The 18266-nt window shown below is 55.6% G+C and overlaps 6 protein-coding genes across 6 annotated transcripts; 3 read left to right on the top strand and 3 right to left on the bottom strand.

Moving 5' to 3' along the window:
- Positions 1 to 1166: 1166 nt before the first annotated feature.
- Positions 1167 to 3978, top strand: TRIREDRAFT_73539 (uncharacterized protein; the record flags this gene model as incomplete). The annotated part of the gene is made up of 2 exons (XM_006961464.1): positions 1167 to 1712; positions 1842 to 3978. Exons 1-2 carry the CDS (start codon positions 1198 to 1200, stop codon positions 3976 to 3978), a joined length of 2652 nt encoding a protein of 883 aa, XP_006961526.1. The 5' UTR covers positions 1167 to 1197.
- Positions 3979 to 5891: 1913 nt separating this feature from the next.
- On the top strand, positions 5892 to 7960 carry TRIREDRAFT_73536 (NADP-dependent glutamate dehydrogenase). Its single transcript, XM_006961463.1, has 5 exons — positions 5892 to 6107; positions 6219 to 6444; positions 6544 to 6593; positions 6717 to 6977; positions 7079 to 7960. The coding sequence occupies exons 1-5, from the start codon at positions 6062 to 6064 to the stop codon at positions 7855 to 7857; spliced, it is 1362 nt and encodes a 453-aa protein (XP_006961525.1). The 5' UTR covers positions 5892 to 6061; the 3' UTR covers positions 7858 to 7960.
- Positions 7961 to 8303: 343 nt separating this feature from the next.
- Positions 8304 to 10707, bottom strand: TRIREDRAFT_102416 (amino acid transporter; the record flags this gene model as incomplete). The annotated part of the gene is made up of 10 exons (XM_006961065.1): positions 8304 to 8840; positions 8925 to 9047; positions 9130 to 9473; positions 9566 to 9686; positions 9782 to 9816; positions 9903 to 10093; positions 10199 to 10274; positions 10364 to 10412; positions 10499 to 10519; positions 10600 to 10707. 10 exons carry the CDS (start codon positions 10705 to 10707, stop codon positions 8304 to 8306), a joined length of 1605 nt encoding a protein of 534 aa, XP_006961127.1.
- A 1013-nt stretch (positions 10708 to 11720) lies between these two features.
- On the bottom strand, positions 11721 to 12440 carry TRIREDRAFT_53431 (uncharacterized protein; the record flags this gene model as incomplete). Its single annotated transcript, XM_006961064.1, has 1 exon — positions 11721 to 12440. A coding segment is annotated over one exon (720 nt), but the record flags the coding sequence as incomplete, so codon positions are not given.
- A 1504-nt stretch (positions 12441 to 13944) lies between these two features.
- TRIREDRAFT_102414 (uncharacterized protein) lies at positions 13945 to 15602 on the top strand (the record flags this gene model as incomplete). Its single annotated transcript, XM_006961462.1, has 3 exons — positions 13945 to 14389; positions 14929 to 15281; positions 15411 to 15602. The coding sequence occupies 3 exons, from the start codon at positions 13945 to 13947 to the stop codon at positions 15600 to 15602; spliced, it is 990 nt and encodes a 329-aa protein (XP_006961524.1).
- A 281-nt stretch (positions 15603 to 15883) lies between these two features.
- Positions 15884 to 17332, bottom strand: TRIREDRAFT_53267 (uncharacterized protein; the record flags this gene model as incomplete). The annotated part of the gene is made up of 1 exon (XM_006961063.1): positions 15884 to 17332. The coding sequence occupies one exon, from the start codon at positions 17330 to 17332 to the stop codon at positions 15884 to 15886; it is 1449 nt and encodes a 482-aa protein (XP_006961125.1).
- Positions 17333 to 18266: the final 934 nt, after the last annotated feature.

Below are 18266 nucleotides of genomic sequence, written 5' to 3'. Positions count from 1 at the left end.
ACCCAAGTACTACAATATATCTGAAGATCTGAGGCCTGAGTACATGTAGACACGCCAAATCGAGTGCGAAACAGCGCCTATAGAGCCATATCATCTGCCTTCTCTAAAAGCACATATATCGCGATATGACAAGACTTGATATCTCGAATGAGACCATGGTGTGACAAGCAGCGCAACTATGTACATGCCTCATGCGAAACCGGGCCAATCTCCGTGGAAGCCGAGACTGTCACCAGTACTCACACGACAGGGCAGCCCTTGGTGTTCTCAGTCGATGACGACACGCCTTGTAATAAACCATCACAGTTGATGCTAGGGATGAACTGAGCCTGGGTGGAACTTGTTAAGTCCGTTGGAGAAAGCAGCGAGTTGACAGCTGGGAGGCTGCGGCTATAGGAGGTTTTCGAAAGCAAAAGGCTCCGCAGAGAGCCACGGAAAGTCCGCTGGCGGAGACGTACGAGTACGAGTTTGTACTATAAGTGGGTGGTTTGGGATGGCCTGACACAGCTTGTGAAGGGTCCGACTGGTGTTGATGACTTTGCAGATTTCCTAAACTGGAACATTGTCAGTTGGAGAAAATCTATCACAGTTGCTCTGGACAATCGCTTTCCTCTCTTCATCCTTGATGCACGTATGAACCTGAAAAGTGGCATGTGCATGTATTGCTACGGTGGAGGAGTGGGGAGAATGAGATTCTTTGCGGTACCTACTTACCTGGAGCAGCAGATTGCAATCCTTCAGACTCCTCCGTATCAGGCAGCCATTGCGTTCTTGAGTTATGTCTGATGTCCAGAGTCTTTGTATATAGAACAGAGACTATAAACGACCTGTACCTGTAGTTCTCCTAAGCTTTCTTACTGCTTACAGCCAATCCACCTCACAGATCGTCCTGAGCGGTACGTACCGATCCTCCCACCACGATGCCGCTGGCAGTTGCGAGCTGACGGCGGGACCTTCCACTTCCACTGAGGTTGGCGGGGTGCGGTACGTACCTCCCACAGCTCGAATTCTCGCCGGGCGAAGAATAGCCGAAATCTTCTCGCCCATCATGCCATGACCAGAAATCTTACGATAGCTTCCCGTTGATACAGCTTCACAACCGCACTTGCACCAGCCTCGATTGCGCTCAGCCTCGCCCAATCCGCCGACCCCGAAAACATCCAGAGCAGCGTAACGCTGCAGCTATGGGCCGTCGACATGGCCTCCACCCCTCCCGTTCCCTCTAAGGCCGCGCTCAACGCCCTCCGCGGCGTCCTCTTGACGACGTCGTGCTCCGTCGCCTTTCTCGCCGAGGAGCGCCGCCGCAGACTCAAGATTGCTCGTGCGGCGATTGACAATGCGAGGAAGCTGCATACCGTCAAGAGCAACAGGGGCGCCGTCGCGCTGAGCGAGAGCTGGGACGATAGGCTTGCGGATCTTGGAGGCGACGTGCTGTCGCTGCCGGCTGGGTCGCGGCCGAAGAGTTCGTACCGGAAACGACGGCGCGGCAATACTTCGACTTTGCTCGTGGCTGGGGGTGGCTTGGATACGAATGAGGGAGCTTCTTCGTCCGATCAGCATGAATCGGAGAGGGGCGGCACGGCCGGCGTGCAGCAGAGGGATGGCCGGGAGGCGCAGATATCCAACTTTGGGCTGGATGCGGTGAAACTGGTTCTGCCATTGGCCGACACCCGTCTTCCGGACCTCTCCATCATGTCTTTGGCAGCTTCTACGTTGCCCATCTTTCCCCTCAACAACAAGGAGGCCGGCTCTCACAAGGTGGGAAGCGTTGTCGATCCGCGGGTACAGGTCTCTCTACACAAAGACCACGGCTCTGCTACCCGCTCGTCATGTACACGGAGTGCTTCGCGGTCCTTGCATGATCTACCACGGATCGACTCCTCTTCTCTGACCCGGCTATCTCTATCAAACTCGACAATACAAGTCACCGAGATGGACAAGGTTGCAAGGCTTGAACAGTTGATAAAAGAGCTGGAAAGTAGCCAGTCATCTCAGACTCTGACACCCGACATGGTTGATCTGGCCATCGACGAGCTACAGAAGATATCGACACCAAGGCCCGCAGCCCCCGGATTCAGCGGCCTCGTCAGATCGAGTGGGCTGAGGTTGCTGAGGCTCGCAGTTGACTCCGAAGCGACCAAGACGACCAATGTTCTAGCGGCCCTGCTACCACGCTTCAATGATCCTGTCCAAGTTGTATTGCCTTTGACAAAATGGCTATGGGAGAAGAAGGATAAGAAGGAACTTGAGCAAATTTTACAGTTCCTCTCCGGCGGCCAACAATCGCGGTTCTGGATGCAGGGCATGACAATCTACAGAGTTCTGTCTGGTCTCGACGATGTCTTGGGCAGCTTCAAAGACATTAAGCATCTGTATCGCCTGCTCCAAAGTGCTGGCTTGTATCAGCCAATTGCCGTACCTTGCAACATCGAGTTCAAGATACGCCGTCTCATGGTCTCGAAAGCCCTCAAGGCGGGAGACGATGCCTTTGCTCAGGAGGAAATGGGTCATCTCTACAATTTGGATGCAGATGCAGCAAAGGCGGACGTCAAGCTGCAGAGCAGGCTGATCGTACGCGAGGCTGCACTTGGGCATTGGGAAGCCGTTCGAAAGAGCATCGAAGCGCTTGAGGATGCAGGCAATGCGAAGCCAAACGACTTGCGATACATGATTAGCAAGATCACCGACGTATTCGTGCAGACCTGCTCGTCGGAAGGCCTTGAGGCTTTGCTGCGGAGATTTGTGCGCAGCTACAACATTCCTCTGAGGTCGAAATGGGTCAATCTCGTCCTGGACCAGTACGCGAGCCGGCATGATCTGGATTCCATGTTCTCATGGCTGCGGTTCTGCCGCGATGCCGGGTTCAAGATGGACGACTCATTCGTGCAACGCTTTTACGCTGGATGCCGCAAATACTGGAGTTTCTCCAATAAGAACATTACGAGTCTACATCAAACCCTCCAAGAGCTTGCGCCGGCCTCATTGAAGCCTACACCGAGCAAGCCTGCCGGAAACATGGTTCACGATAAGCCGCCGGCTTCGCTCGACCCCCACAACTGGGTGTCTGAGGCGGATGCCTTTGAGTGCATGGAGTGGCTGTCGGCACAGAACGAGTGGGAGCGTGTCTGTGAGGCGTACGGCCGCTTGCTATCCAGCGGATTGAGCATTTCGGTGCGCTGCCTTCGCCTGGCAGTGTTGGGACACCTGAGACGGCCCAATGGAAGCATCGACGCAGCGGCAGCACTCATTGACGACGCCCGCGGAAGAGGCTACGACGTGACGGAAGCGTTGACGCCGCTTTTACTGGCAAGGCTGGAGAACGGAGACGATGCCGGCGAGCTGATCAAGCAGGCTCTACGCCGGGGCAGCCGGGTTCACGACAGCGTCTACAACAAGGCGGCGCAGATGCTCTCGGCCAAGGGCGACCTGCGAGGGGCCGCGGCCATGTGCGAGGTGGCGGCAAGGGAAAACGGCAACGGAGAGCTCCTGTACAGCGAGTACAACTTTTCGAACCTGGTGTTTGCGTACACGGGCTCCGCCAGCTACGGCGCGCTGAAGTCGATCCTGACCAAGTTCACGTCGGAAGTGCAGTGGTGGCGCGGCAGCCGGGCGTGCAAGGAGAGCATCAAGCTGGCGATGAAGACGACGGCGATGCGGGCGGTGGTGGATGCCCGCGATAAGAACGACCATCGGGATGCCCTGTTCAAGCTGGACGAGGCGCTGATTCACGTCAAGAAATGCCGCTCCACTAGGGAGGATCGACGAGCGGTGACGGAGGCGTTTATACGCGTGGTCCGACCTGCGGTTGCGGAGGCCGAGCAGCAGCAGCAGCAGCAGGATCCCGCCGCGGATGGGCGCAGGGCGAATCTGGCCATCAATACGGGGGACGAGCCGCTGCTGGAGATGGCAGAGGCGAAACCCTTTCAGAGATCGGTCATGGGGGTTCGGCAGGGATTGGCGGCTGCTGGAGAAGCGTGAGTGGCGAGGCAGCTTGGGCATGTATATATGTATGTATGTATGTATATGGTGTAGACATCATGGGTTGGACAACATCTGTACTACAACTGTGTCGTAGTAGTATGTATGGATAGGCATTACAAATGAGACACAGTCAAAACATGCATCCTAGATTACCCGAGGCACCCTTGTGGTTATTGTGGTGAATCGGTTTCATGCTTCTGTCTGCTCCTCCGAGGTCTTCCGTCAGGAACACGGACCCTCGGCCAGCATTCAGACCCCCAACCTTTTGGCGACATTCCCATGGGGGAGATGCGAACTAGTTCCTGGGTGAGGATAAACGGCAGCTCATTGGCCCAGTTTGAGCCAGAGCGCAGACGACGGCGAACAAGGGGCACATGTCAGATACTAATACTACACCCAGAGCAACAACGAACAAGTTGTAGTGGTAGTACATAGGGTAGTAGTAGTAATAAACCATCGCATGCATGTATGTATGTATGTATGTATGTATGTGGTGTGTGTCCGATCCCGCATGAAGCCCGTTACCGGCACGGCCAAAAAAAAAAGGGCGGGTTCCTGGAGAAAAAGTCTACGATTGGTCGGGCTGGACGGGCGAAACGCAATTGAATCTTCAAATTCGGGCGGCGGGTTGGCGCGGAGCCAATCAGCGTGGCTTGCTGTCACTGATTGGGAATTCTGTGATAGAAATGGGCATATTGAGCATGATCTTGGCTTTCATGTTGTATTAATACTAGCCTAGGCTTGAGGTAAGGGAGGGAGGGAGGGGGGTGTGTGTGTGTTGGATCATCATCATCTTTTGGGTGTGTGGTTTCGGTTGATCTTAGACGTCTTTTTACTACCATGTACTATGTAGAGTGCTGGGAGTTGCTCCGGCGTCGGTGAGTCGCCCATATCTCGCTACTAGTATGTTTGTTACTGCTAGGAATTCCATTATCAATGCGCTTTACTTTGGGGTTTGTTCTAATTCAGGTGTGGTGTGGCTTTCGATTGATAGGCGTGATTGGGCGTTTTTTGAGTCAGCCGCGTTAGTGATTGAATCTGACGCCAGCCATTTGAAGGGAATAATCACCCACTCAGTCACTCGCTCGCTCGCTTTCAATCAACTCGGGCTCTCATTCCAGCGGTTGATGACAATCATCATACGGATACATGAGGCGGCAATTGTTCGGTCTTTTCTAGACGTGGGGTTGGTTGTTCTTCCCTTGAACAGCCAGCTCTACTATTACAGTAATATTATCCGGAGAGCGAAGCCGGCCGAGTTCGGTCTCCGGCCAATTGGGGCGTTATCTCTCGCCGAAGACTTGATAATACCCGTTGGACTACATACTATTATGACAGTACCTTATTCGCCTACCTACAAACTAAACTGTCTTATGTCACTCGATTGCTTTACATACTACTATGGTGTTTGCCTGATGATCCATCCCATCCCATCCCATCCCATCCCATCCCATCCCACGCCCAATCTAATCTAATCGAGAGCGATCTTCGGAGCGCCCAGCACTTTGGGAGACACGGGTGTGGCTTGAGGTCTTTTTTTCTTGGGTGTTTGACTTGGCGTGTCTTTTTTGCGAGACGGGAGGGTGGGAGGGACGGAGGAGGAGGAGGAGGAGGAGGAGGCGTAACGTGGCATGGCTTTTTGATGCTTGCTGTTATCTCTGGCCTTTGCTGTGTTAGTAGATCGCTTTCTTGGCTACAGAGTTTGGGCCCTGGTGGCGGGTTAGTTGTCAAGCTCGGGAAGAGCAGGATGGCGGTTGGTGGATGAATGGATGAATGGATGGATGGATGGAGGAGGGAGGGAGGAGGCAGGGTTGGCCTTTGCGAGTAGGTATATAGAGGAGGCTGATTCCCTCGCTGCTGTCGAATCCGTTTTCCTCCTGGTCCTTCTTTCTCAATCATTGTTTGTCGTTGTTTGTGATAGACGTGTTGCACTCGGATCTCATATATAGGTACACTTGTTCATCGATATACACTTTGTTTTGTCACTTTGAGGCAGTCAAGCACGCGACGACACCAACCTCGACAACAACCACCACCACCAACACCATCAAGACCATCACCAACCAAACAAACCTTCGCCATGTCTCACCTCCCTTCCGAGCCTGAATTCGAGCAGGCCTACAAGGGTCCGTTTTTTCCCTCTCCTTCTTATCAACAAAACCCATCACATACAAACTCGAACATTTCGGAAAAAAGAAAAAAAAAAAAAAAAACTAACAAAACGTCTTGCTGCACAGAGCTGGCCAGCACCCTCGAGAACAGCAGCCTCTTCGAGGAACACCCCGAGTACCGCACCGCTCTGGCCGTCTGCTCCATCCCCGAGCGAGTCCTGCAGTTCCGCGTCACCTGGGAGGACGACAAGGGCCAGCTGCGCGTCAACCGCGGCTACCGCGTGCAGTTCAACTCTGCGCTGGGCCCCTACAAGGGCGGTCTCCGGTTCCATCCCACCGTCAACCTGTCCATGTACGTTTTGTTTTCGAACCTTGCTTGTTTTGTTCTCAGTACGAGGAGTTGTTGGTTCCCAATGAGCTGACCATGGGGGGTGGGTTGTGTGTAATATAGTCTCAAGTTTTTGGGCTTTGAGCAAATCTTCAAGAATGCCCTGACTGGCCGTAAGTCTTCCCCCTTGGACCATCGCATCCCTAACTTTTGCGTCAAGAGAGACAGATTACTCTGCTCCCCAAGAGAAAAGAGATGATGATACAGAGAGCTAACCAGGACATATACAAAAACAGTCAGCATGGGTGGTGGCAAGGGCGGCGCCGACTTCGACCCCAAGGGCAAGTCGGACAACGAGATCCGGCGCTTCTGCCAGGCCTTTATGCGCGAGCTGTCGCGCCACATTGGCGCCGACACGGACGTGCCCGCCGGCGACATTGGCGTCTCGGGCCGCGAGATTGGATACATGTTTGGCGCGTACCGGCAGGCGAGGAACAAGTTTGAGGGCGTCCTGACGGGCAAGGGCCTGAGCTGGGCCGGCAGTCTGATTCGACCTGGTGAGTTAATGTTGAAGAAGATGATGATGTTGAAGAAGAAGAAGAAGATGATGATGATGAAGATGAAGATGAAGATTGATAGAGGCTAACATCAACAACAGAGGCCACTGGCTACGGCCTCGTCTACTACGTCGAGCACATGCTCCAGCACGCCGGCCACGGCTCCTTCGCCGGCAAGCGCGTCGCCATCTCGGGCTCGGGCAACGTCGCCCAGTACGCGGCCCTCAAGTGCATCGAGCTCGGCGCCACCGTCGTGTCGCTGTCCGACTCCAACGGGGCGCTCGTCGCGCCCGAGGGCTCGTCCTTCCAGCCGCAGCACGTCCACGCCATCGCGGCCCTCAAGGCCGAGCGCAAGCCCCTGACGGACTTTGCCTACGGCGACCAGTTCAAGTACTTCCACGGCGCGCGGCCCTGGATCCACGTCGGCAAGGTGGACGTTGCGCTGCCGTCGGCGACGCAGAACGAGGTCAGCCTCGCCGAGGCCGAGGCGCTCGTCGCCGGCGGCGTGCTCGTCGTCGCCGAGGGCTCCAACATGGGCTGCACCCAGGAGGCCATTGACCTCTTTGAGGCGCAGCGCAAGGAAAAGGGCAAGGCGGCTGCTGTGTGGTATGCGCCCGGCAAGGCGGCCAACTGCGGCGGTGTCGCCGTGTCGGGACTGGAGATGGCGCAGAACAGCCAGCGGCTTGCGTGGACGGAGAAGGAGGTGGATGACAAGCTCAAGGATATCATGAAGAATGCGTTTGATGCCGGGCTGGAGACGGCCACCAAGTATGTGCCTAGCAAGGAGGGCGAGCTGCCGAGTCTGGTGGCCGGAAGCAACATTGCGGGCTTTGTCAAGGTTGCTGAGGCGATGCGCGACCAGGGTGACTGGTGGGCTTGAGTTTGCTTTTTTTCTTTCTATTTGGCTGATTTCTGAGGGGTGTTTTCTTTTTGTTTGGGATATGAAAATGTTTGGCGTTTTGGGATGGGTGTATGGGAGGTGTCTGTTTTCTTTTGATATCATGTACAGCGAGTAGTGGTAGAGACGTCCAATGGCTCTTAGATTGTTAGACAAATATGATATCCATGATATGATACCTTGACTGGAAAAGATGTGCATGAGACTTTCGTAAATCTCCAAGAACACAAGTGATAATATGCCCCATGATACAAGGATAACAGCCGCATCATGTCTTTGGTAGTCAAAGATCTAAATGATGTGATTATCGCAACTTCCTGAGTGTTCCAGACCAATCTACTGGGTATATCTCAACGTCAACTACAACATAACCAAGCCACAATTACACCAAACCAAGCTCAACAGATCCAGCATGCCAAAAATCACCTTCACTCCTCATCAGCCGACTCTCCCGCCATCAGCTGCTCCTTGATCCGCCGACTCGGCAGCCACCTCTCCTCCGGAATCAACCACCACGACAAGACGGCGAAGACCGTCACCGCCCCCATAATCACCGGCGCGTAGTTGAGCGTCTCGCCCGACACGGGAAACACATACGGCGAGAAGAGCACCGCGACGACCCACCCGTTCCACAGCACCGACACCGCCTGGAAGGGCTTGCTCCAGCGGCCGAGGCTCCACGCCGGCTTGGGGAACGTCTTGGGCGTGAGCAGCAGGCGGCCCAGGCAGATGAGCCCGTACGCGGCCGCCGAGGGCACGCCCGCGGCGGAGACGAGCGACGTAAAGGCCACCGACGACGGCAGGATCGTGCAGGTGATGAGGGATGCGACGGCCCAGACGACGATGACGGCGTTGCGCGGCTGTCCGTCGGAGACGCGCGAGACCCACGACGACCAGGGCAGGACGCCGTCGCGGGCCACGGCGAAGACGAGGCGCGAGGCGGCCAGGATGGCGATGGCGGTGTTCTGGGTTTGCCCCGTGTGTGAGTATTACATGGACTTGGGGACGGACAAAAAGGGGGGGCGTGTTAAGAGGAGAGCAAAACTCACAAACCACAGGGCCACGATGCAGATGACGTTCATTACAATGTGGCCGCCCTTGCCGAGGAGCACGGCATACAGGGGCACGAATGGCTGGACGCTGCCATACGAGAATAAGGTGTCTGGATCAGGCTTTTTTTTTTTTGGAAAAGTGTCAGATGCTTCTTCCCAAGGTCATCATCGAATTTAGGGGGGATTACTGTGTAGAACTCACAGTGCAAAAGAGAAACAGAATGACAACGGCAAAACCCCCCAGCCCGCTCACGACGGTGCTCCAGAAGATGCCCCGGGCCGCGGACACGCTGGCGTTGCGCGTCTCCTCGGCGACGTGGCCCGAGGCGTCGTAGCCGATGAGGATGCCGGCCGTGGCCAGGTACGACAGGCACCAGTTCCAGCCGGGCGACGCGCCGGTGCCGTTGTACGTCGTCATGAAGGCCTCGTGGGCGGTGCGGAAGCCGAGCGTGTGGGCGGTGCCGATGGGCAGCCAGATCATGTTGAGGACGAAGTCGAGGAGGACGAAGCCGGTGGACAGGTAAAAGATCCATTTGAAGTATTTGGCTGGCCGGGAGGTGTTAGTCGTTGTTTGAAGAGAGATTTTTGGAATGATTTCAAAGGAGACGACGCATGAGAAAGAATAGAAGAGGACTCACGAGACAGCAGGTTCCATATCGCAGCCAGAGCGAGGAGAACTTCGGTGCAAATCCACTGGACGGCGCGGAACTTGACGCTGGACGGATCCGAGGGAAAGTCAATGTTGAAGACGACAATTTCCTGTCAGACACGGGGTCAGCATCCATATACCTACTCACCCTTCCTCGTTGTATCTCATGAGCCCAAACTATGCCTTGAGGGAGCAAGTAACATACCGACAGCATATAGTTGACAGCGCCCTGCGTGTTGCCTGTAGAGTTGAAGATCCCTCCCAGTCAGCTGCTCTCGCTCCCCTCAACTCTCTCGAGTCTGTCCAAGTGATTCATGCAAACCTACTGGCACAGAAAGTCGTCCAGGCCGTGGTGCTCCACCACGCCACGACATATCCAAACAGCCGTCCCCATCGCGGTCCGCCGGCCTCGGCCGCCCAGAGGTAGATGGACCCGGCCAGGGGCAGCGATGAGCAGATTTCGGCAATGACGGCGGCGCTGATGAAGCTGAAGACGCACGTCACGATGAAGCTCGTCCTGCCATTGGAATACTGTGTAAGCTTGTGTGTGTGTGTGTATGTGTGTGTTTTATTTTCATAGCATCACGAGGTTGTTGTTGTGGGAGAGAGGGGATGAGCTCACCAGTAGGCGAGGTTGCCGCCGGCCGCGATGCCGGTTGAAAAGGTGACGCGGACGCCGCCGATGAAGTAGAGGGCGGCTGTGTTCTTGTCAGCTTTCATTCATTTTATCCTTCATCATTCTTCTTTTTTTCGCCATTTGAACCGTGAAAGACGGAGACAAACTCACCGAACGTGGTTGAAAAGTTGTGAAACAGATTAAACGTCCTATGGAGCACCTGCAACAAGACAAGACGAAAAAATCACCATGAGAATCAGGCTGGCCAATTCAGGTTGAGAAGAGCCCCCATAGAATCAAACATACAGGTTTATAGCCGAGTTTTGTCTGTTTTGGCGCAAGCAATGTCAGCACCACATTCTTGCGCGTTTGTGCTCTAATTAATCGAGAGCGTCTCTTTAACGTACCAAGACGCGATTGTCTGCAGATTCTTCCACGACAGGCTCGACATCGTGCGCTTTGACGTCGGCGGGCGGCGGCGCATCGCTTGCGGCGGGAGGTGCCTCTTCAATCATGTTTCTCTGAATATCTCCTCTCGTTGCCAATGAATTCACTCTATTTCTTTTTGTCGAAACAATTTCCCTCTGCCGTAACTGGTGAAGACACAGAATAAGAAGAAAAGAACAGTCGTAGTCCTATTGCAATCGAGACTCAAAGGTTGGTCGCTGGCCTGCCGTCCACTAAGGAGAAAATTCCAACTGAAGAGAAAAATTGATGGAGAAAATAGCTCGTCATGTATACTCTCATCTTAGCGAGTGACATAACGTACGATCGCACAGCTCGCAATCAGCCAGCCTTGCCTCTCAACCTTGTTAGACTTGTCACTACTACCACCTTATCCCACGTGGATCGGCAATAATAACGTTCGATCATCATCGTTGCCGTTTGTACATACTACTAGGTACCCGGTACCTACATACGACGGCTTCAACGAGTGGTACTGCCTTACTCTAGGTACTGATAATTGACCAAAGCGTCTGTCTTGAGATTTGACCGTCTTTTTTCTCTCATTAATTTTGTAAATAACATTGAAGTATGAAAGCAATCCCTCGTTTTGCTGCTCTGCTTAGTCTGGATGATAAGTGCTCTGAATTGACTTTGTCTAGCGAGGTTGGCGCTTACACTGATTTGCATGCATCTTTTCCGTCATCCAATAGTCACGGCCGCAACCGTTTTACAAATGCGCCACAAATGAAAGGAATCTCAATTCTTCTTTTGCTGCGGAACAATGCTCGAATAAGTGTTTTGCGTCACTCTTGGTGAGCATTAAGCATCACGCTCACATTTTGCTGGGTTCAAGTGCAGAGCTATAGGGTAGTAGTTCTATGCTAGGTACACATGCAGCAAGATGAGACAGTATATCACTCAATAGAGGTACCTATAGATGGTAGACAGGTTGATGTATCAAACAGTGGATATCGGCTTGTCTATTTTGTTTCTCTTGAGAGTTGTATTGGTCTCAATCATCAATAGCTATAAACTCCTCTGCAGTTTGCTCAATGTAGCATATTTTCGCATGCCCAAAGTCTCAACTCGACGGCGTCTTCCCCGGCATCAACACCAGCCAAAGCGTCTGCGTCTTCAACTGCAGCATCGAACCCTCGTCAACCTCGAGCGCGGCAACATGCGGCTCCAGCGCCCTCATCTGGCTCGCGGCATCGCTCTCCTTGCTCTCCCACGCCAGGCTCAGCATGCTCTCCAGCGGCAAGCCCAGGTAGTGCGCCAGGCCGGCCGAGTCAAACAGGTGGGCGTGCAGGCCGCGCATGTGCAGCCACTCGTCGTTGGCCACGGCCGCGTACGTCGCCGCCCTCTCCTGCGGCGTCCGCGGCTTCTTGGTCACGGCGCCAATGGCCTGCCCCGGCAGCGACAGCGACGTGCCCACGATGCCCAGCGCCGTCGAGATGGGCAGCGAGATGGAGCCGCCGATGAGGCCCGCGGCGGCCCCGAGCAGGTTGCCGCGCTTGGCGTTGTCGGCCACGTTCTTGCCAATCGACTTTGCGTGGGCCGCGACGTTTTTGCCCAGGTTCTTGGGCGCTTGCGTGATGTGCGCGGCCATGTCGGTGGCGTGCGACAGCGCCCGGTCGGACACCGTCGCCGACAGGAAGGCCGAGATGGTGGCCAGGAAGGACTGCCACGTCTCCTTGGTGATGCCGTAGCTGAGCAGCACGGGGGCATAGGCCGGGAGGAACGGCGAGGTCGGGTCCGGCTTGATCTGGGGGAAGACAATCGGCCGGACAGACGCAGAGCTGCCGCCGCTGCTGCCGCTGGCGGCGTCGTAGTAGAGAGGCGGAGCTGCAGAGGCGTCTTTGTCTTTGCCCTGGCCATCGGTAGGGAAGTTGAAGGGCGAGGTGACGGTCGGGACCAGGGCGGGTGGCTGCGGCGTGGAAGCTGATGCCGAGCGAGATGCGGACGGCTCCGAGTGCGATTCCTGGTATGCCGGCACCGGATCAAAGGGTATCACCTCCTGCGGCATGTCTGCCGATGCGTGAGCCTCAGCCAAGGCCCTTCTCTCCTCTTCTGCCTCCTGTTGCTTTGACCTGCTGCCGCTGCCGTTGTCCATGGCTGCTTGATCCGAAGGGGGTGTGTAGAGCTGTCAACGGCGAGTGTCGTCTTTCGGATTGTTTGTTTGTTTGGTTGTTGATAGCCTGAGCCTGATATTCGGTGTGTAGGTCAACTGAAGTTTTGATGCTGATCCGTAGTCGATGGTGTTTCTCCTCAGACGCAATGTAATGGCGACGAGCTCAAGTTTTTATCATCAACTCGAATGAACCTCGACTCGATGCTTGCGAAGCTTGGTTTCTCTTTCACTGCGCCTCCGTTTTTCTCCTGATCCCCTGCATTGACCATCATGCACGACTCGAAGCGAAGGATCAAGATGCGTGGGCAATTGGTCTCTCCTTGAAAGGCTCCTCAATGCTTGCGAAATGCTTGCGAGTGCTGCCTATTCTGGTTCTGGGTAGCGGCTGATGTGGCGCGGCACGACTGGAGACGGTGCTGACGACGAGCGAGTGGCTGAAACTGAGGGACGCAGCCTAAGCGTTCGTCATCCTTCATCTTGTTGTTTGAGGGAGCATGAACCTTCTCATTTCCCACGATGACGACGATGATGGTTTTCAGTGAAAGGCCGCGTAGGTAGATCTCATCGTCGATAGCAGCTTTTCACTCGTACCTCGTGTGCAGGTGGTCGGACTTGCCAAGTACAAGTACATACATGTACTGTACCTGTACGTGTATGCACTGCGACAGCCGTCCCTTCAGGCCCTATCGGTGGACCCTCTCTACTGTAGAGCCCCCTTTCGGCATTCGCAGCGCTCCGGCTCGCCCCCGCCATTGGCTCAACTCCGGGAGTCAGCGCCCCCACAGCCGTCATGCCCGGTACATGTAGCTGTACTTGCGCTGCCGTAAGACGTGTAATCCAACCATCGTGAAACCATCCATCCCAACTTCAACCTCCCCTGGACCTGACCCCGAGCTTGCCCGCCCGCTTTCACAAACCGCCTCGTCATCGTGACTGGCCAGCTTGCATTGCGTCTTCATCAAGCTGCCCCGGCGTCTTCTCTTTGTTAGTCAGTTCTGTCATTGTACGACATTCCATCGCCCTGCTGGGAGGTATCAGCAACCATCCCACCCAGATCACAGGCCGGCCAGGACGACGACCAGCTGCCGCACATTCTCCGTACCGACGTGCCTGGCTTAGGAGCGCACAAGAGGCCGAGCAGTCCATCAACAATTGCAGCAACCTGCGCAACAAGATGCTGCATCGGCCGCTTCTCACATCCATCCCCACCTCCACCTCCACCTCCCGGCCGCCAGCCCTACAGCCAGCCCAGCCGCCCTCTGGCTCCTTGCCCCCCCATCATCATGATCACAGCCATGGCCTGAGATCCTCCTCATCCGCACCCGTCCGCCCACCGGCCATGAAGCTGCAGTTCATCAACACGGCGCATCCTCGCGACTCCACCTCGGCCAAGCGCATCAGCCAGATCCGGTCACATGTGGCCAAGGACTCCCACGCCCGCCGCCGCCAGCGAAGGGCAGCCAACGGCAGCAACAGAAGTAGCAGCGCCTGTGCCTGTGCCTGTGCCTGTTCCTGTTCCTGTGTCTGTCCCACAGCCTCGTCTACCGCTGCTCATGCACCTGCAGCCGCTCCTACAGAGTCTCCCGCCCGGTCCGAGTCGCCCGACTCCACCTCTGCAGGTACCAGCTCTATCAATGCGACGTCACGGCTCCTGACGTCCTCGTCATCTCCAGCTGCAGGGTCATGCGCCACCACTAGCAGCACCACCTCTGCAGAGGACGAGGACTGCCCGGGCTTTCGGAAAATAGCCCCCAAGACCAGAGCCGTGGTGCGGACCGCGGATCTGCCTCATCCCAGGAAGTTGATTGGTGATACAAAGACGGATGGCTGGTCATTTGCGTGGGAGCTGTCGCCTGACGAGTGCAAGACCTTTGATTTCTGTAAGTTTGGTTCCTTTCTGCTGCTTACTCTTCATGTCACTTCTCTCCCCTTGTCTCCCTATGCAGATCCCAGATCGGATCTCAAAGTGCCTATATTGCAGATCTGCCGTGGTGCATGTGGAGCACATGAGATGTTACCCGATCTGCCGTTTCCTACTCCTACTCCTTTAGTCACTCTACTACATACTGTGAGAGGCATCAGTCTCGGTATCAGTGGCAGTATAAGCAAGGAGTTGGCTGCGGCTACTCGCACCCTGTCATATACTGTCCCTCACCAGAAACAGAGACGCAACGACTGACCTCTCTTCCCCTTCAAGTCCTAGACTGGGTCCTCACGTACGGCTACGAAATCTGCTTCCCCCGCGACGAGGTTCCCCGTGTCATGAGTCGCATGAGGACAACCTATGTCCCCTTTGCCATCAAGCATCCATGTCTCCTCGCCTGCATCTTTTACATCTCCTACCACCGCCGCTATCTCAACACGGACGATCCTGGAGAGGCAGCTCGATGCCACCTCCTCATGCAGCACTACCGGCTCGCCTGCATAGAGATGATGAAGAGCGCGCTTGCGGTGGAGGAGAAGCCCTCGGCGCAAACGATTACGCTGGCCATGCAGCTGTGCTCGGAAGCGGTAAGCCATCAATACTATGTCCGCTGTCGTTGTTCCATTACTTTCTCATTGTCTCAAAAGATTATTGGTCGTATGATGAATAATGCTTGTTTTGTGGTTATATGCTAATGCGACGGGGGTTCATGGCAGTTCTTTGAGGGAAACCCAGACGTCTCCTTTACGCACGCCTACGCTGCCAGGACCATGGTGTCCGCTAGAGGAGGCCTCGAGAGCTTCGACCGGGCCGGGGTCGATGCCCTCATTTCCTTTCTGCTGGCAACATCCGTGTATAGCGGAAACTACTGGTTCGTTCCCGGCTGTGCCAAGTTCAACGATGAATGACGTATCACAAAAAGCGGATGATGAAGTATTACAAAATGTGAATGGAGTTCTGAATATGCACATGAGAAAGGTTTACAAACTATCGAGTAAGTATCGGTTTCTGTACTAGTATGGCGTTCTGTTTCTATTGTATATACGGGTTGCCATACATATGGGTTTTAATGCGTCATGTCGCTCATCTTGTGCTCTCATCAGCCATGTCCAATTTTTTTTTTTTTTGGAAATCCAGGAAAAAAAAAAAAAAAAAAAAACTCTAATAAAGGGGTTCCATGAAAAAGGTGTCAAATCATGCTCAGAATCTCTCCCGACTCGTATCCCCACTCCGCTTCGAGGTCTTTCAACCGCCATATCGCGCCCCATCCCGTCGTCCGGTCGATAATCTTAAAGATGCGCGCCACCTCGAGGTGCTCCCTCGGATGCGTCAGCAGCCTGCCGGCGACGTACAGGGGCTGAATCGCGTTGATGAGGTTGCCGCGGTGCGGGTTCGTCCACGAGATGCCGCAGACCCTCTGGGCGTGCCAGATGGCCGAGTACTCGAGCGTGTTGGGCAGCGGCTCGCCGGGGGGCCGCATCTCGAGCATGATGATGCAGGCCGTGTGGTACATCTGGTTGCTCGAGATGGCGGCCCAATGGGCGTAGAGGATGATGGGGAAGATTTGGTTGTCGCCGGCCTCGGTCGTCATGATGGGCAGCAGGCACCTGGGCCGGGTGTCGCGCCAAAACTGTAGCTCGGACCAGAGGCGGCGCCAGCGCTCGGCAAAGGGGCGGTCGTCGGCGTCGTCGGGCTCGCCCAGCTCGACGAGGCGGACCCGGCGGTGCATCAGGTGGCAGGCCTTGGCGCACAGGTAGACGGCCCAGTTGGCGTGCATGTCGGGCGTCTCGCGGCCCTTTTGGTAGAAGATGCTCTTGACAAAGTCCTCGGCGCGGGCGGGCCCGGCGCCGAAGCCGTCGGGCACGGGCGGCACCCACTTGTCGAGGGTCAGGACGGTGCTCTCGGCGCCGCCCGAGATGATGGCGCCGCAGAGCTCCATGCGGGCGTAGCACCAGAAGACGGCCTGCAGCAGGCCGCCCGAGAAGCCGGTGACCTCGTAGAAGGCGAAGAGCGCGGCGCAGCCCTCGATGTGGCGCCGCCAGTTGCGCGGGCTGCCCGACATGAGCTCCAGCACCGCCAGGATGCACGCCGTGACGAGCATGTTGGGGTCCTTGGCCTGCAGGCCCGGCGCCAGCAGCCGGATGCTCTCCTGGTACAGCTCGAGGCTGTCGTGGCTGCTGTCCAGGCAGGCCTTGCGCTCCATCTGCCGCGCGGAGAAGGCGAGCACCGCGTAGAAGAGGCCCGGCGAGCTCTGTGCCATGAGGGGCACCTGGATGCCGAAGTGGCGCGCCTCGTCGAACTTGTCGAGGTACGGCGAGCACTCGGTGACCCAGTTCTTGAGGTACTTGACGAGCCTCATCTTGGGAATGGACACCCGCGAGAAGTCGAGGCTCTTGGACGACGGGACTGACGAGGAAGGCGACCGCTCATGGTCTGCTGCTGCTGCGTCGTCCTCGTTGACGGTGGCGGGCTCGGGAGATGCACTCTTGCTCGGGGCAAGGCTGGTGGTGACTCCGGCGAAGAGCAGGCCTCGCAGCTCCTCCTGAAGCTCGATATACCGAGGATTCGCGGCGTACTCATCAAAGGGGGAGAGCGAGGTCGGGGACATGAAGGCGTCCCCGTCCACATGGTTGGCCATGGCATCATCCATTGCCAGAGGCCATGGGGAAAGATGGCAGCACCCGAGTCTCTCTCTCTCTCTCTCTCTCTCCCTCCTCTCTCTGTCGTTCTTTCGGTTCAGCTTTGCTTCCCCTCCGAGGCTCGGTTCCCTGCCGGCCTCCTTCTGGCCTGATATCAAGGGATTCCTGGCGTGACTCTGCGTGCTAGTGATTAGAATAGTCTTGGTACTTTTTGTCCTTGCTGGTCAGGTGTTGAGTCTGCCGAAGGGGAGATGAGTGATGGAGGGGGGGAGAGAGCCGAGAAGCCGTTCTAGCACTAGACCAGTACGTCAACTACCCGACTAGCGTTTCGCATCATGATGATAATAGATGAATAAAACAGGAAAAGACAACAACAATGCTCATGGACAAACCCAATCCATCATGACGAGCAGGAGAAAAAAAAAAAAACCTTTCGGCTCTCCACGTGGGGAAATTTGGGGAAAAGTCGGGGGACCGAAGAGTTGGATATGTTCGATGCATGGAGGCGCTTTGTTTCCCCTCCGCAAGTTCGCGGGGCGGGACTTGGGAGCATCTGGCCAATGGGCAGCAGACGTCGTCAAGAGTTGGTGTAGCAGAGGCAGCTAGTCGATGGAGCAGGACGGATAGAAAAGGCCCGTATTTCTCGGTGGCGGTTGATGGACCGATGCATTTCGACGTTTCCTGCGAGTCAGTCTGGGGTTTTGCTGAGGTGGTGTTGAGCATAGGCTACGCTGCCTGATTGGGAACAGCTTCAGGTTATTGCTGTTCCCCTTTAGCCGCCTGTGGAGGGAATGACTACTGTGAATGGACTAGTAATTGTAGATGCATTCGGCAGATTAACTGCTGCTATACAGACCAAAGACTACACTCTGGACTTCTATTGCTCCTTACTTGATCTTGGCAAAGGTTCCTCTCCGTAAGCTCCCCATCGAA

This window comes from Trichoderma reesei, assembly GCF_000167675.1.
Source record: "Trichoderma reesei QM6a unplaced genomic scaffold TRIREscaffold_1, whole genome shotgun sequence".
NCBI lineage: Eukaryota > Fungi > Ascomycota > Sordariomycetes > Hypocreales > Hypocreaceae > Trichoderma > Trichoderma reesei.
The sequence above is the reverse complement of the archived record's forward strand: the minus strand, read 5'-3'. Positions and strand labels throughout refer to the sequence as shown.

Bases quoted from the DNA above. Each gene is read 5' to 3' on its own strand.
- TRIREDRAFT_73536 (XM_006961463.1), top strand. From the start codon at position 6,062: ATGTCTCACCTCCCTTCCGAGCCTGAATTCGAGCAGGCCTACAAGG. The intron at 6,594-6,716 runs GTAAGTCTTCCC...ATACAAAAACAG, and splicing joins CAAGAATGCCCTGACTGGCC to TCAGCATGGGTGGTGGCAAG. The intron at 6,978-7,078 runs GTGAGTTAATGT...CATCAACAACAG, and splicing joins CGGCAGTCTGATTCGACCTG to AGGCCACTGGCTACGGCCTC.